Source organism: Sebastes fasciatus, chromosome 14, assembly GCF_043250625.1.
Source record: "Sebastes fasciatus isolate fSebFas1 chromosome 14, fSebFas1.pri, whole genome shotgun sequence".
NCBI lineage: Eukaryota > Metazoa > Chordata > Actinopteri > Perciformes > Sebastidae > Sebastes > Sebastes fasciatus.
Genome location: NC_133808.1, coordinates 29,062,589 through 29,078,873, shown reverse-complemented (window position 1 = coordinate 29,078,873; position 16,285 = coordinate 29,062,589). Strand labels below are relative to the sequence as shown.

General features: G+C 41.8%; 1 protein-coding gene across 1 annotated transcript; it reads right to left on the bottom strand.

Moving 5' to 3' along the window:
• Positions 1 to 1,054: 1,054 nt before the first annotated feature.
• On the bottom strand, positions 1,055 to 15,180 carry LOC141781850 (uncharacterized). Its single transcript, XM_074657757.1, has 8 exons — positions 13,628 to 15,180; positions 11,684 to 11,956; positions 8,227 to 8,478; positions 6,754 to 6,924; positions 5,684 to 5,815; positions 5,359 to 5,525; positions 3,580 to 3,846; positions 1,055 to 2,864 (listed from the first exon to the last, which is right to left on the bottom strand). The coding sequence occupies exons 1-8, from the start codon at positions 13,878 to 13,880 to the stop codon at positions 2,688 to 2,690; spliced, it is 1,692 nt and encodes a 563-aa protein (XP_074513858.1). The 5' UTR covers positions 13,881 to 15,180; the 3' UTR covers positions 1,055 to 2,687.
• Positions 15,181 to 16,285: the final 1,105 nt, after the last annotated feature.

Genomic DNA, 16,285 nt, shown 5'->3' with positions numbered 1-16,285 from the left:
GGACATCCGGAGGAAAATGCACAAAAAATTAGGAATTTTTAAGTAACTTAAATAACGACACCTCCGTAGTTATTTTAACCGAAACGTTGACTTGTTTGTTACGTAACTTCCGCACTTAAGTAGCGCCATTTTCATAGTTATTTTAACCTAAACGTTAACTTATTTGTTACTTAAGTAACGCCATTTTAAGTTATTTTAACCCAAACCATGATCTTGCACACTGATTTGTTGCTGGACATTCGTAGGAAAATGCACAAAAAAATAACAAAATAACTTTTCGTAAGATATCATACGAACCGTTGTATTTGTATAAGGATTGGCTTTTTGGCCATCGCCATCTTGGTTTTTTGCAACCAGAAGTGACATGAGAGGGTGGAGCTAAGTACAACCGAACGCTGAGTAAGACATTTTTAGGCGACTAAAAATGTTACAATTAACTTTCAAGAACTGAAAACACACTGTGAAAGGGTTAAAGTTGTAAGACAAAAACACGGACAACTCCCAGACCCTAGAACGCCGTGGTAACGACCTGTCAATCACAAGGTAGCCACGCCCTAAAGCATCCCCTGCTTTATGGTCTATTTGATTCTAAATGGGACCATAACTTACTAAATGAACATCATGCTGTATTGAAGAAGACTTGAAACTAGCGATTGAGACCATAAACTCGTGGTTAACAATGTTTACTGAGGTAATAAATCAAGTGAGAAGTAGGCTCATTTTCTCATCGACTTCTATACAACCAGAGGAGTCGCCCCCTGCTGGATATTAGAGAGAATGCAAGTTTAAGGCACTTCTGCATTGGCTTCACTTTTCAGACCTGGAGGTTACCACCTGTATCAGATAGCAGTAGTTCACAACTTTATGCAAAATGATGTACTTTATATCACTGTGTGGCATCACTGAGTGGTCAAAAGGTTGATACAGGAATGTACACAGGTTTAGCTTACAGTTACAACTCTGCTTTGCTTCCCCTCACAGTATGATTTTCCCCAGAACTGGCACCTGTGATCATAGAGTTGGAAGCCAGACAAAAACAACTCATGTACTTCACTGGTTTCTAAAAGTACTTTATTGACTAGATTGTGTGATTTGCTGCATGCAACTAGAAACATTTCTGCTAAATTACATCTCATACTCTGTACAGATCATTACACAAACTGTGAATATGCACATAAGTCAACTTGTTGGACAAGTTCTGGTCCCAAAAATGTCCCACGCATTTGCAAAAGTTGTTCTCCCAATCAACTTCCATGTCTTGAATGAACAAATGTCTAATGTAAAACAGTTCAGTACAACAACAGACATCAGTACACAACACAGCAGGGAGGGACTGAGATGTACACTGGGCTCTGTGGTACAGTATATAATATGGTTACGGGAGGTAATGTACACACAAATATCACAATGTACCACCAAACGTAGAGGACGACATGTACGATGTTAGTGTGGGGATGGGTTAATATTAGAACGTGTGCATGTTTCATGTGATGCCTGTCTATGTCATTGAGCACGCACACACACTCACAAGTTGTGCCCTTATTAAAATGCCATAGCCAGTCTGTGTAGCAGTGAGGGCAGTCTCAGTGCTTCATATCTTAATCATGATCACTGCCAACCAGTTTTTGTCTTTAGTTTCCTGGCTGTCTCAGTGTCTCTCTCTTTCCCTCCTCCTCAGGTTAAGACACAAGAAGTCCTCCATCTCTACATCTTCAAAATAAATTCAGACTTCAGACACCACTCTGCTTAAATGTAAAATTACAACCTTGATTTTACTCTCGTTGGTTTGGTTTGTAGGCTTCCTGTTGGTGATCATGATATGACTTGACTAGAATTAAACTGTGGATTTGTTTATAACCTGCCTGGTAATAAACAACCTCATCACTCAGGTTGGTTGTGCAGTAGCAACTGTAAATGCACAAAACTCACCGTATGTTTTAGGGTTTTTCAGTTCTGGTGTCTTGTGACTAAATGATTCCAGTATTCAACCTTTTCAAACACCGTCAGAACAAGGGAAAGAGACACTGACAGCCAAAAAGACAGAGGAAAAGAGGAAAAAGAGAGGAAAAAACAAAAGAAACACAGGAGAGGGAGAGGAGGAGGGAAACGGAGAAGGGGAGGAAAGGAAGAAAATGAGATGGAGGTAAGAAGGAAATAAAGTAGAGAGGAGGTTAGAGGAGGATATCGAGAGAGGAAAGGTTGGGAGGAAGGTTGCTGAAAAGAAAGAAGAAGAAATAACAGTCGTAAAGATAAAAATAGAGAAAGATGATTGGCTCTGAAATGTTTAAGTGCCCGGGAGATGTGGCGTACACACACACACACACACACACACACACACACACACACACACACACACACACACACACAGAGATCTGAGCGATAGCTAGCAATGGTCTAAGAGAGTGGTTGTCCTCTTGCTGAACTCACAAACACTGTTCACATGGTGTTCAGGACACTCCCGTTGGGATGAGCTGTCATCGCCATGGTTACTGTCTGAGTTAGGACAGAAAACACACACGCCAGTGTCCACCAAGCACACTGAAACTAAAGTCCTAAGTTAACTCACCAACTAACATGCGTATGGTCTGTGTGTGTTTGTGTGTGTGTGTGTCCATAATTCATTTGTTTCCCATTCATTCCCAGTCATTCTCTCTCTCCCAGTCAGTCTCAGTGTCTCTCTCTCTCTCTCAGTTGGTCCTCCTGTGTTTCTGGTGCCAGAGCGCGGTTGGCAGGTTCTGGCAGCCCTGGTACTCCCGCCGCATCTCACCGTCCGTCAGAGGCGGCGTGGCATTGCAGGGGGCGCCGGCCAGCGTCACGTTTAAAAGGCCCGCCCACGGCTCCAGGAGGCGAGACATCCCGGCACTCTGATAACATCACGGGTGAAAGAGGTGATTAGAAGATTATTTAGAAGAGTAAAAATCAATCGATTAAAATATTTAATTGCGATTAATCGTATGATTGTCCATAAGAGCGATTAATCACAAATTAATCACAATTTTTTTAATCTGTTCAAAATGTACCTTAAAGGGAGATTTGTCAAGTATTTAATACTCTTATCAACATGGGAGTGGACAAATATTCTGCTTTATTCAAATATATGTATGTATTTATTACTGGAAATCAATTAACAACACAAAACAATGACAGATATTGTCCAGAAACCCTCACAGGTACTGCATTTAACATACAAAATATGCTCAAATCATAACATGGCAAACTGCAGCCCAACAGGCAACAACAGCTGTCAGTGTGTCAGTGTGCTGACTTGACTATGACTTGCCCCAAACTGCATGTGATTATCATAAAGTGGGCATGTCTGTAATGGGGAGACTTGTGGGTACCCATAGAACCCATTTTCAATCACATATCTTGAGGTCAAAGGTCAAGGGAACCCTTTGAAAATGGCCATGACAGTTTTTCCTCGCCAAAATTTAGCGTAACTTCGTAGCGTTATTTACCCTCCTTTGTAACGAGCTAGTATGTCATGGTTGGTACCAATGGATTCCTTGGGTTTGCTAGTTTTACTCTTCTGCTGTGTACCGAAGCAATGCTACACACTGTTCCTTTATGATAAATTACCTTCCCCAGGTGGTCCAGCAGGCAGCTGGCAGGGCTGATGTAGGACCAGCTGCTCTCGTCCCAGCCAGGGTTCAACCTCTGGTGGTTGTGGGTCTGCCGTGTCTGGCTCTGGATCAGAACCACGTTGAGGTGTTTCTGGGACCCTCGCAGCCTCTTGGACAGAACGCCGCTGTAGCTCTGATCCACAAACAGCAACACGCGAGTCGCCCTGCAGCCGGCCAGGTCGGCCAGCAGTTCGTTGACGGAGTATCGCTCCTTCAGGTCGGCCTGGAAACAGAGAGGGAGGAGGGACAGACGGACGTAGTGTGAGACGTCTAAGGATTGGCAAATACAGGGTCTTCATTGAAAGAAGAGCAAAGAACGGCACGGAAGGCTTTTCTCAATGGAAAAGATGTTTTCGCTCTTGCCCTGACTGGCTTCAGCAAGAGGTTGATTGACATCCAATCACATACCAAGTATTTTTTTAAAGTGATTGCCCTTTTCCAAACAGTTTCCAATGACGGCTCTATCAGATGATTCTGTGTAACAAAGCATCTGGCGGGTCAGGTTTGCCATGACTTGCACATACATCTAAGTAAAAAACAATTATAAACGCTGACAGAATAAAGGAGCCTTAGCAGGTAGCTAACGTGTAAGTGGTAGCATACGCAGTCAAAACCAATTGTAGATGAGTTTGATGTTTATTGAGCATCCATTGGGTTTCACTAAAAAATGTTTCTAACATCATTATCACCAGATGTGATAACATATCTCTGTGTTTACAACCATAATCACAGCCTGCTGGACCCGGTGTGACCGTGTTCAACATTTCTCTCTAATAACTGCCTTCAACCAGATGAGCTGAGCTCACATCCTCATTTTGAGATGGGTGGTCCTTCTGTGTCTGTCTTAGTGTGTGTGTGTGTGTGTGTGTGTGTGTGTGTGTGTGCGTGTGTGTGCGTGTGTGTGTGTGTGTGTGTGTGTGTGTGTGTGTGTGCGTGTGTGTGTGCGTGTGTGTGTGGTCAGAGAAATCATCTTATCAGGGTGATAATGGCTCCCATGTGCGTCCGATTCATAATTTTCCATTCTGTGTTGGTGATTTAAAGGCTTAAGACTTCAGAGATAGCACGACATTCCAAGGACATTTTAGGCTTTTCACGTGTAATTTTTACGCCAAACAACAAAACACCTGTCTCCTGGTTAAAAGTTGTGTGTTCGACCTTCCCTCCCACCATAAGCGGTCTCACGTCACTAGCTCTGAGCATAGCATATTTACGTGGATCTGTTTACATTGCAGTCAGTACAGACTACATGGCGTACAAATGACACATCAAAAGCAAGAAAGGCGTTCTCATTGCAAGTTAAATGCCTTGCACATTATCGTGTCATTCATATTCTTTTCATGTGAAAGTGCTGCTCTATGGATACACTCAGACAGACAATTTTGATTGCCATTAAAGGGTAATAAACCATTGTGCGACTTCTTGGAGTTGTGGAGTGGAAGTGTGTTTCCATCCACCTGTTTAAATGCACATTTTCAATACGTTGACTTATCTGTCACGTAACTTCCGTACTTAAGTAATGCCACTTCAGTAGTTATTCTAACCCAAACCATAATCTTTTCCTGAACCTAACTAAATAGTTTTGTTGCCTAATCACCGCAGGTGTTTGGGCAGGAGAACTGATCGCTAGTGTTGCTGGACATACATAGGAAAACGCACAACAAAATAACAAAATAACCTTTCGTAAGATATCATACAAACCGTCGTATGTGGATATATGTGTGTGTGTGTCTCTTACAATGCCGTTGAGGTTGGCGTCCCACAGCAGCATGGTGCCGTCGTTGCGTGTTGGCGAGTTCAGGTAGAGAACCAGCGTGTCGGCGCAGTGCTGCTTCCTGCAGACGTACGACACATGGTTACGAATCACCGCTTTTTCCGTCGCCGAGTACACGCCCTCGACATCGTCTGTGGGGGGGGGGGAGACGGGGGAGAGGAGTTAGACATGTTGTAAAGATGATCGGTCCAATCTTTGGTGGAGTTTGGCTGTTTTAGCTTTTCTTTGTGTACTGCAAAATAAACACCAAACATTTTTTTTGCGTTCACAGAGCAACGTGTTGTCCTACCAGGAAGCTGTCCGCTGCTGGCGAAGAAGGTTTTGATGTGTTCTTTGTGGAAGCCGTTGTTCTGCAGCATCCTGTAGAACCTCTGAAGGTTCTGAATATGACGCTGGAATGTCATCTGCTGCTGCCAGCCACCTGCAGGTAGTTACACACAAAAACACACACATATGTGAACATGGCATTCCTGTCTGTATTAATAGATTGATTTCTGTTAGCTACAACGGAGTCACTTTCTACCAGTCAAACAGAGACATAGCAGCACCAGAGAACCAGGCTCAGGTGTCTGTCTAACACTAGCTAGGTGACCTACTCGCAGCTAGTTTATGGGTGCTGAGTCATAATATTCAGTCATATTTAATTGTCATAATGTGGAGATGGTGTTCAGACATTCGGTTGGTGTTTGTTAGATCCCAATTTAACTGTTCTGTGGTCCATGGCTATTATGATCTAATGTTTCACCTTTTAACTATTAACACCAAGCAGTTAACACTACAAAGTTATTGCACTCCATAAACTCTTATGTAGGGGCTTTAGTTATGCCAATGCAACCCAGTTGCCAAAAACAAATGTTAGCTTTGTACATTTCTGCAAACCACGGGTTTCGCAACATTTTCTCATTTATTTGCAACTTGCAGCTATGAGCTGTTCTGTGCCAAATTGGTACAGTAAGCAAGTTAAAGTAACAGTGAATGATTTCTTTTCCTCCCTGTCTTGTTTCGTGGACAAATAGCTAATAGTGTTGCGTCATATATTGGAGAGATAACTTTTTTTCTCCACCTCTACCTTGACTTTGTGTATGGATCCTCCATGCAAAATGGTGATGTACGTCCCCGCGTGACTGGTGGCGACTGTGCAGCCATCGGCCACTATCAGAGCCCAGTTCCGCCGATAACGATAGTTTGTTAAACGTCCTATCAGCGCCATTAATCAGCCAAACCGATTAATCGTTCTACCTCTAGAGGTATGTGTTGGGGGCAAAAACATGGGACCTTCAATCATAGTTTATGTATCTGTTTGATGATATTTGGTGAGAACACTACAAATATGATAAAAAAACAGACAAACTGTCCTACCTGAGATGAGCACAGCGTGGTCACAGGTCTGGTAGAGTCGGCAGGAGAGGTGAGTGGCCAGCGGTTGCTGGTGGCAGCGTCTGGTGTTTTTATTTAGCTCACAGCTTGAGACGGGCAAACTGGGAGAGCCCATCGGCAGCGGCTGAGGGCACCTCGCAAACTCTGCGTGGTCTGTTGGAACAGGGGGCATGTCAGAAAGTCAACTTCTGAATAAAGCAGAGCCTCAGTGCTGAAACATTCAACACATTTCTTGACATCAGGTCCGTCGTCAGGACTCAGTGGGTTTAATTTGGCACAATCAACAATTAAGGAATACTTAATCTCCACATATGTGTAGCATGCCGAAGCTGAGGATTGCCTATGTTTGCCATAACAGCATGATAACATTTTCCCAGCAGTTTTTCTCACGAGGCCCAGGTTGCTGGCAGAGGGCTGCAGCTGTGGGTGGTCTTGGCGTAACATGAGAATAATTCCGCATTTCACTCAGAAAGCCTCCTACCGCGAAAAGTGCAACAGAGTGCCACTTAACCTATAAAGTTTAACAACATTAATTTTACAAGACTATTTGACACTCTTTATTAGTATGTTTTCTTCACATCTAACACTTAATAACACAAAATCATCTTGTAGTGACGTACTTGAAATGGATATTCTGCTACTCATTTCAAAATATTGGTTGGATTGCCATGACATTTGGCATTGATAATCAAGGTCCCCAGAGGATGAATCCTAATGACTTTGGTGATCCCCTTGAATTCTCATCTAGCACCAACATCACGTCAAAATTTGATTTGTCCAATATTTTGGTTTATGACCAAATACCTGCAAAACAAATGACATTCCCATCAGCCTCAGCTGTACTTTGTGTTTAGTGCTCATTTGCAAATGTTTGCATGCAATATTAGCATGTTACCTTGTCATTGTGAGCATGTCTGCATGGTGACATTACCTTAGTCTCGTTAAAACTTGTTTTTTGTGTGGTCAAGGATGTACTCAAAGTTTGATGTCAAAGTTTTACCTGTACGCAGATGAAAAGACTGATCATATCACCTTAATCGATGTGTTCAGTAGAGAATCAGGATGTGTTTAGCCTAGCTTAGCATTTAGACTGGACGCAGGGGAAACTACTGGGGGGCACCATTATTCCGAAACCACAATAATAAAAAGAAAAAAGAAAAACGTCCATTGCTTTTTTAAATTCTTAAAATATTGACACCGGGAAGGTTTGATGATGTCATTCAGCATAATAATTAGCCATGTGCCTCTGTTTGTTGCAGGGAGAGTTTGTATTTTTTGAGCAATGGGCCATTGGAAAAATGGGCGTTTGGTTTCGGGATAATGGGCCGTTGGAACAACGGCATGGCACCAAACTGCTAGCCTCCAACGAAAGAAGAAAAGTATACCTTCCTCTATGTTTGTTAGTTAAAAGGAGTTCTTCTGAACCCTGATAAAAAGGAGCAGTTTAAAACCTACCAACACATCTGAGTCTCTGCGTTCGGTTGCTGTCTCTGACTCCGACCACCAGTGGAAGGAAGTGGACTTCACAGAGCCCTCCAACGGCCCGTTCCACCAGACGGCTACTACCGCTAGTGGTAATACTACCACGCAGCGCCCCGCCGGCCAGCCGACCATGTCCGTTACCCATAAGCCTCTCTGGCCCGGATTGCCGACGCTTCAGCTGGTTCTGACAGCGACCCTTCAAAGCCAGAGTCAAACACTCCTCACCTGAAGACACAAGAGAGTCAAAGACATCTTGATGAGACAAGTTTAGATAAAACGGTTCCTGCAGTGGGAAATAAGATCAATGGAGCACCTCCTTCCTTTTGGCCATCGCTACAGGATGGTCCAACAACAGGTTAATCTGACCATGATCAGCATGGCCAACACGTTCCCATGCCAACTTGTCTAAACAAAACTACTCGGTTAAGTTTAGAAAAAAGATCATGGTTTGTGTTAAAATAATAACGTAACAAGTTAACGTAACTACCGTAGATAAATAACAACCACCCTTAGCAGACTTTCTTACTTAATGTTACGTAACAAGTGTAAAGTCAACGTTTGTCTGTTGCCGTGGATGGGTTTACATTGTAGTTAATGGAACGCCAGGTGCGTTTTTCGTACCGGCGCTAAGGGGTGCCTTGTGCGGCGGTATTGAATGGTATTTGACGCACTGGGAATGAGAACAGGCTGGCCTGGCTAGAGATGAGAGAGAAAATGTGTACATAACATAAAAAACATAAAGAGTAAAGATTTGGGGTATCATTGCAACTGAGTAAAATGCAGCTCAACAGCTTCTCATTTATGTGTTTTGTCCTTTAGTCCTTTCTTCTTCTTCTTCTTCACTTTCTCTGCGTACCAAACCTCCCTTTTCTTCCTCCCTCTATTTTCTCTTTCTTCCTGTCCTCACCGGGTTAAAGAGGTCTAAAGAAAGTTTCGCTTTAAAAGACTTTGGTCCAAAACCATCTAGAGGACCCAGCAGGGGGCCCAGTGTGTGTGTGTGAGAGTATGAATAATTGACAGGTGTGTGTTCGTGTAACACGGAGGCCAAATCCACCTCAACATCTGGCCCTAACCTCTCTCACAGCGGGGGGTCAACAACTTGCACTTTCAAACACGTCTCTTTTACAGGACTTGTGAGGACCACCACAGAATTCATGTCCCCTCGGACTATTTCTACATGAATGAAGCACTTTGGAGACACTTTTTTTAACTCTCACATTTGGCCTTTTATCCACAGTGAAGTCGTTGTTTGCCACCACCAAAAGTGGAGCTTTTTAGAAACGCTGATGTTTGATTGTCAACCCTTTTACAAATATGACCAAAATACTTTCGCTTTCATTTAGTGTCACGAAACAACTGCCTGTCTCCTCCTGAATTTCTCTGTGATCACTCACATTTTGTTGTTTGCGATGAACGATTTCTCAATGCAGTCGCTAATATTGACAGATCTTTCTGTTTCTGCTGTCAGATGACTTTACAAGTGCAAAATTGTGATTTAATCTATGGTCGAAAATGCTACCATGGTTTACAGTAATTCCTCATTGAATGCATTGATACAAAATAAAACATAGTTATAGAAGATTTTTAACAAAAATAAGTGTGGATGGATGGAAAACATTAAAGATGATACGTTAAGTTCATTGGATTCACCGCTGTAAGTGAGGCAACCCATCATCATACAACGGTTCATATATCTTACGAAAAAGTTATTTTGTTATTTTTTATGCATTTTCCTACGAATGTCCAGCAACAAATCAGTGTGCAAGATCTTGGTTTGGGTTAAAATAACTGTTAAAATGGCATAACTTAAGAGCAGAAGTTAAGTAACAAATAAGTCAACGTTTGGGTTAAAATAACTACGGAAGTCGCGCTACTTAAGTACGAAATTTAAGTACGAAACAGCCATAGTGAGGACATGACTTTAATCAAGCATTGCATAAACACCTGCTCAAAACTTGAAGAAAAGCTTTATAACAATTTGGGTCTTATTTTCAGTGCTTTCATAGCTTTGGCCATTTTGTCACTACACTGGAATTATCATTTAATCTAAAACAAATTTTAAAAACTTAATGCTGAAAGCTAGTCCTGAAACAGTCCATAAAGAAATGATGATCAACCAAATAACCTTGCAAATGTCCTCACTCTAACCTCAAGTTGGTTATCACAAAGATAGAAGTGCATGAACACTCTGTTCAGATGTTGCTGTGGGCAAAGAGTGCAGAAGATGTAGCTGGGTCGGACCCCTGCTGAGCAGGAAAGTGTCCTGCATCACACAATGAGCTATAAATGGAGCTTTCAGAGGGCGAGACCACGCACATCCAACTTTTACTTTCTCTTCTGCTTCAGTTAAAGGCAAAACTTTACACGCACACACACTAAATACGCACACAGATACGTGCACGCTTGGTGCCACGGATTCAAATTGAAATTCATAGTCAACCATTAAACCAGCAATAAAATCAACACAAATAAAGCCAGACAACCAACAATCCAGTGACAAATGGAGTCAATAAAAACAATTACAAGAGTCATAAAACATCAAATAAAGCTTTAAAATCTCTATGGGGGTAATAAAATCTAGTTTGAGGGAAGTTTATTCCATTTAAAAGGTGTATTGTACCCAAAACCACTGCTGTTAAGGTTAGTACGTGCATATATATATATCTAAAGTAGTAATTGGATCGTGTAGTTAGGAAAGTTAGGTAGTTTCGAAGCTTTAACTGTTGAGCTTTATGAGTGTGAAATCATGAAGTATGTCAGTGATAAAGCAAAACACTAAACAGGGTTCAGCTACAGATTATCTCTGTAATCAAGTGCAGACATTAAAGTTGAATGAACTGTAGTTTTACGGTTAAGAAAAGACAGACAGCTTTTAATTCTATACGGAAACCTTAGTTTGATTTTGATGTTTTGAGTCCAATATTTAACTGGAAAGCATCAAAGGCAGACTGAAGATGAGCCTGGATTAGAGTGGAGCCAGAGACATATAAAATTGTATCATCTGCATAAAAATAGACATTGAAGTACTGATTATGAGGTAGAATTATTATGATGAATAACATAAATTGTAATGGACCAAGAATAGACCACTGCAGCACCTCATTAGTGATTACTACTACTTTTTCTACTGTGCTCTATATCTGCTATAACCACCAATACTAAAACAATGCCACTAGTACTGCTACCGCTATTATTACTACTACTAGGTTATTACTACTGCTGCATTACCAATGCTAGCGCTACAACTTTATAGCTGCCATCACTCCCAAACTAGACAGACAGGTCACTGGGTTAACAATAGAAAACACGTGAATCCAAGCTATAATGCAGTTAAAGGTTAGTATATACTGTATTTTAACATGTTTCTTAATGCATCCAAAAACTAAATATCCATTTAACAGCCAAATACTGTCCCCGTCTGCTGACTCACCCAGGTAAATGCCATCCAGGTGGGAGCATCTCTTCTTCGTCACATTCACATCCACGTAGAAGAGGACCACAGGGTGTCCAAAGTTCTCCCCAGGGCTCGGATCCAGCACCAGCACGGCATCGTGGGCCGTGGAGCCGGGAAAAGGCTGCTGGCGTCTGTGGGGACCTTCCCCTCCGTTCTGCACCTGGCCGACGCTGAAACCTCCCCGTGGTTTGGAGCTCATCGAGCCACCGGAGGAGTCCGGCAGGATGGCCACAACTTTGTCTGAGGTACCTGGAGGGTTTTGGAAGAATAGACTGTTACTAGGTAGATTACAAAGGTAATGGTGCATTTAAAAAAGATACCAGAATATTAAAGAAAAACATTTGTAGGTGTGTGCATAGGTTACTAAATCTATTATGGCAATTCTAAGTACCAGAAAGAAATAGGTAGTCTATAAATAGGTAATAGACATATATATTTATTTTATATACCATCGGAAGTATAATATACCATTTCAAACAATGACTTCACTTTGTCTTTAACTATATTGAGTAACACAGTGACAAGTAAGGGATAATGTACAGCGAGCCGGTCATTGTTGTGAAATAAAGCCCGACAAGGTCTTGCATCACCCTGAAGGGGTTTATTTCACAACAATGACCCGCTAGCTGTACATTATCTCACTTATTACACGGCTACTTACTTAAGAAATCAATAATTTGACAGAAAAACGGTCCTCCAGAGTCCGACATCAGAACTGCGGCCATAGCAACAGTCTGTTATACATAGCAACAGTCTTTTATAAAGAAATAACAGACCACAGAATGCCGTGATTGACCAATCAGAATACAGTATTCAACAAAGCCATGTAATGATAAAATATAATATATGACAGAAATAATTAATTTAAATATAATATGGTAACTATAAAAAATAAAAAAAAAAGATTTTACATTAGTTGGTAAATTGTGAAAGTAAATTACTTTATTTAGTTTATATTATCTACTAATTTAAGACATATACCGTTTTTAAGTTTTTACCCTTTTTCAGACATTTTGACTTAATGCTAACATTAAAAATGGCATAGAAAATACTTTATTGTCTATTTCTTATTATTTTTCGTGCAAAAGACAGACATTTGTCTTTGGTTTGCGTGTGCAAAATCTGCTATTAAAAACGGTACATTAAAACACAACACATCACATCCAGATGATGGCTCTGTTCTTCTATCCCAGTAAGCCATGACAGAGACAATAAACCAGCATGCAAAATACCAAGACCCAGAAACTGAAGATTGCGATTTTATGTATGATGTTGTATTATGTATTTTTATTTTTTATTTAAAGCCTAACCAGGGACAAGGTCTGCAGATTAGCTGCGGCTACAAGTCCTATATACATTGCATCGATTGTACTTTAATTAAGTGTAACAATGCCTACATGTATTGTCCCTGTCAAATAAATTCATAAATAAATAAAAAGTAGCGAAATTAAATTCAAACATCCTTAATTTTAGTATTTACTCCTGCGCTTTTTCTACATGTGACATATCAAATGTCTTCTGAAAAACGTCCTATTCTTTACAATTTAAACATAAACATTAATGGATTCAGATTTGTCTGGATTTCTCACAAATCAGTGATACAATTCAAATTTTAAGTTGCAAACAACAAATTCAGACTCAGTTTCAGTTGTTCTTTTCAAGGCAGTGGACAGACTTTTGCGGTCTCTTTTATTGGATTCTTTTACGGCAATATTTTCCCTCTTCTTTATTCCTTAATTATTAGAAAATTGATTTCATGGCATCACCCCTCGTCTAACATGGATATTTAAACACATCTTGAAATTGTTTGTCTCTGAAAACTTGTACATTGCCAGGTATACTTGCCTCATCAACTGCTATAAACCTTCAATCAGGATTAAACAAGCGACCCCAGTGATGTGTGACCTTTGCCCTCCCTACCTGCAGCCGTGCGTGGCTCCGATACGTAAACAGCCACAGCGGACGGTGGCAGGTGGGCGAGCCGCCTGCACTCCGCCTCAGAGAGGGAGGACATGCGGAGGCACCGGTCCAGCTGGTCCCACTGCAGCGACTGGAGGCCCGAGCGGACCCAGCGCTCCAGCCGGCCCGGGGCCATGCCGCCTGCCGGGGCCACCGCCGCAATTTGGAGGACGAGGATGGAGAGAGGAGCCGCAAGAAGCACCAGTAGCCTCATTGTCACACCTGGATCCTTCTGGTCCTTTACTCTTGATTTCCCCTTTAAACTGGATTCTTGTTTCTTTTAGTCCTCCCTTTTATTGTTCCTGTTTTTCTTCTTTAGTCTCCCTATTCTCTTGATTTGTCCTTTACTCTTCCTTTTCCTCTTGGTTCATCCTTTTCTCCCTTTTTCCCCTTGAATATTCCTTTTCTTCTCTGTGTCCGCTTCAAACCTCCTTGTCCTCTTTTTTTACTCCCTTTTCCCTTTATTCCTCTGTATCCTTTTTATTCCTTCCCTTTTGACTCTTCACTTCTGCATTTCTGTAGCTTCCTTTGACTTTTTTTGGTTGGTCCTTGAACGTTTCCTGCAAATTCAGACTCTTTTAGTTGTTTTCTTCCATCTCATTCAGAATCATTTATTAAAATCTTCAACTAAAAAGTGAAAATGAATTTTTTTCCTTGATTTTTTTCAGCTGAAAAGCTGATATTCCTTCTTCCTTTTTTCTTTTTTTCCGTCTTTATCCGGCCTGAGAGAGTGAGGTGGACACACTACAACATCTTTGATCAATAATAGGATGACAGAAAAACAAAACCAGACACTCGTGGTTGTGCTTTTCTTCTACTCAATCTCTATTTTCCTATTTCTATATTTTGTATTTATATATTATCTTCTCTTCTTTGCATCTGAGTGGATGCAACAGACACCAACATCCTCTTTTGGTTGTTCCACAATGAAACCCTTTTCCTTCTTTCCTCGCGTCACTTTTTCCTCTTTATTCCTCTTTTCTTCTGGTTTTCAGAGGGGACAATATATCCAAAAGTCCCCAAAGGCGCCAATTTAGACTTTTTTGGTTGTTCTTGTCTTTTGTTGATGGACTGACTTTTCCTCCCCCTCCTCTTCTTCTTCTTTATTCCTCTTTCGGGGGGAATGATTTATTCAGCCGACCCGGACAGAGCAGCTTCAGGCTCTGTGTTGGTTTGGAAGGTGATAGATCATCCTGGAGTCAGAAAAATGTTGTCCTCATGTGCGAGACTCAGTTCTCAGAGGACAGGTCCTGGTTCTTGGTCTTCTTTCTTTTGGGACAACCAGCTTGTCCTTCAGACTGTTTGCTCTCAGTGACACTTGAGACTGGATCGTCCAGAAGTAGTCCTGCTGCTCAACCCGCTCACTGCTCAGCTTCAGTCTGCTCACTCCCTCCTGATCTCTCTCTGTCTCTCTCTCTCTCTCTGTCTCTCTCTCTCTCTCTCTCTCTCTCTCTCTCTCTCTCTCTCTCTCTTCCTCTGTCTGCAAGCTCTGACATGCCAGAGGGACAGAGGGGAGGATATGAAGAGAGAGGAGTCCAAGGAGGAAAGGATGAGTGGAAGAATGGATGGGGAGAGAGAGGGAAGGAGGAGGAGAGGAATGGTATGAGGAAATGAAGGAGGAAAATAGAGGGGATGGAAAAAGAAAGGGAAGAGATGAGGAAGGAAAATGGAGAGGCAAGAGAAAGAGGAAGAGTGTAGGAAGAAGAGAAGGGATGAAGGAGGGAGTTGAGAAAGAGAAAATTATAGAAAGGTGTGAGGAAGTGAAAAGAAGAGGGCAAGATGTAGGATGTAGAGGAAGTAGGATGGACAGAGAAAGGATGGACAGGCAGGAAAGAGGAAAGAAGGAGAGGAAAAGTGACAGAAAATAAAAGAATGAGAGAGGAAAGGGTGCGAAACTGCAAATAAGTGAGAAAAAGAGGAAAGTGAGGAGAAGATGGGTGAGAAGGAGCAGAGCAAAAGGAAGGCAAGGGAGAAAAAGGGAACGAGAGAGGAAACGAGGAAGTGAGGATGAAAGAAAGAAAAGAAGGAAATGACAGGACATTGTGAGGAAAGAAGTATGAGAGAATGGAGAGAGGAAAAAGAAGGGAAGGAGAGAGGAAGGGATGAAGGGAGAAGAAGAAGGTGAGAGGAAGGAGAGAGGAAAAGACACGCACAGGCAGAAAAGAGGAAAGTAGGGGAGGAAGAGAAGAAAAGTGAAGAAGGGGGAAAGGATGAAAGAAAGAAAAGAAGGAAATGAGAGGAACTGAGGAAGTGAGAAGAGGAGGTAAGAGGGGAAGGAAAGAGGAAAGAAGGGAAGGATGAGAGGAATGGAAACAGGAAGGAAGAGGGAAGAGAGGAAAAGAGAGGGACAGGATGGAAAGTAAGAAGGAAGGAGACAAAACGAGAAAGGAAAGGATGAGAGTGAGGTGGAAGGAAAGTCAAATATGGAGAGAAGAAGATATAAAAATGGGAAACAAGGAGAGGAAAAAAAGAGGAAGACCAGAGGAGCAGTAACGGAGGAGAAGTCATAAGTAAAGGAAGGAGGAAGACACAGTTTGCTCTCAGGTCTCTCCTCCAGTGAGCCCTCCAGTGGTGAGATGTGTGATGTACAAGCCCGTCTGGTCCTCAGCTAGGAAATTA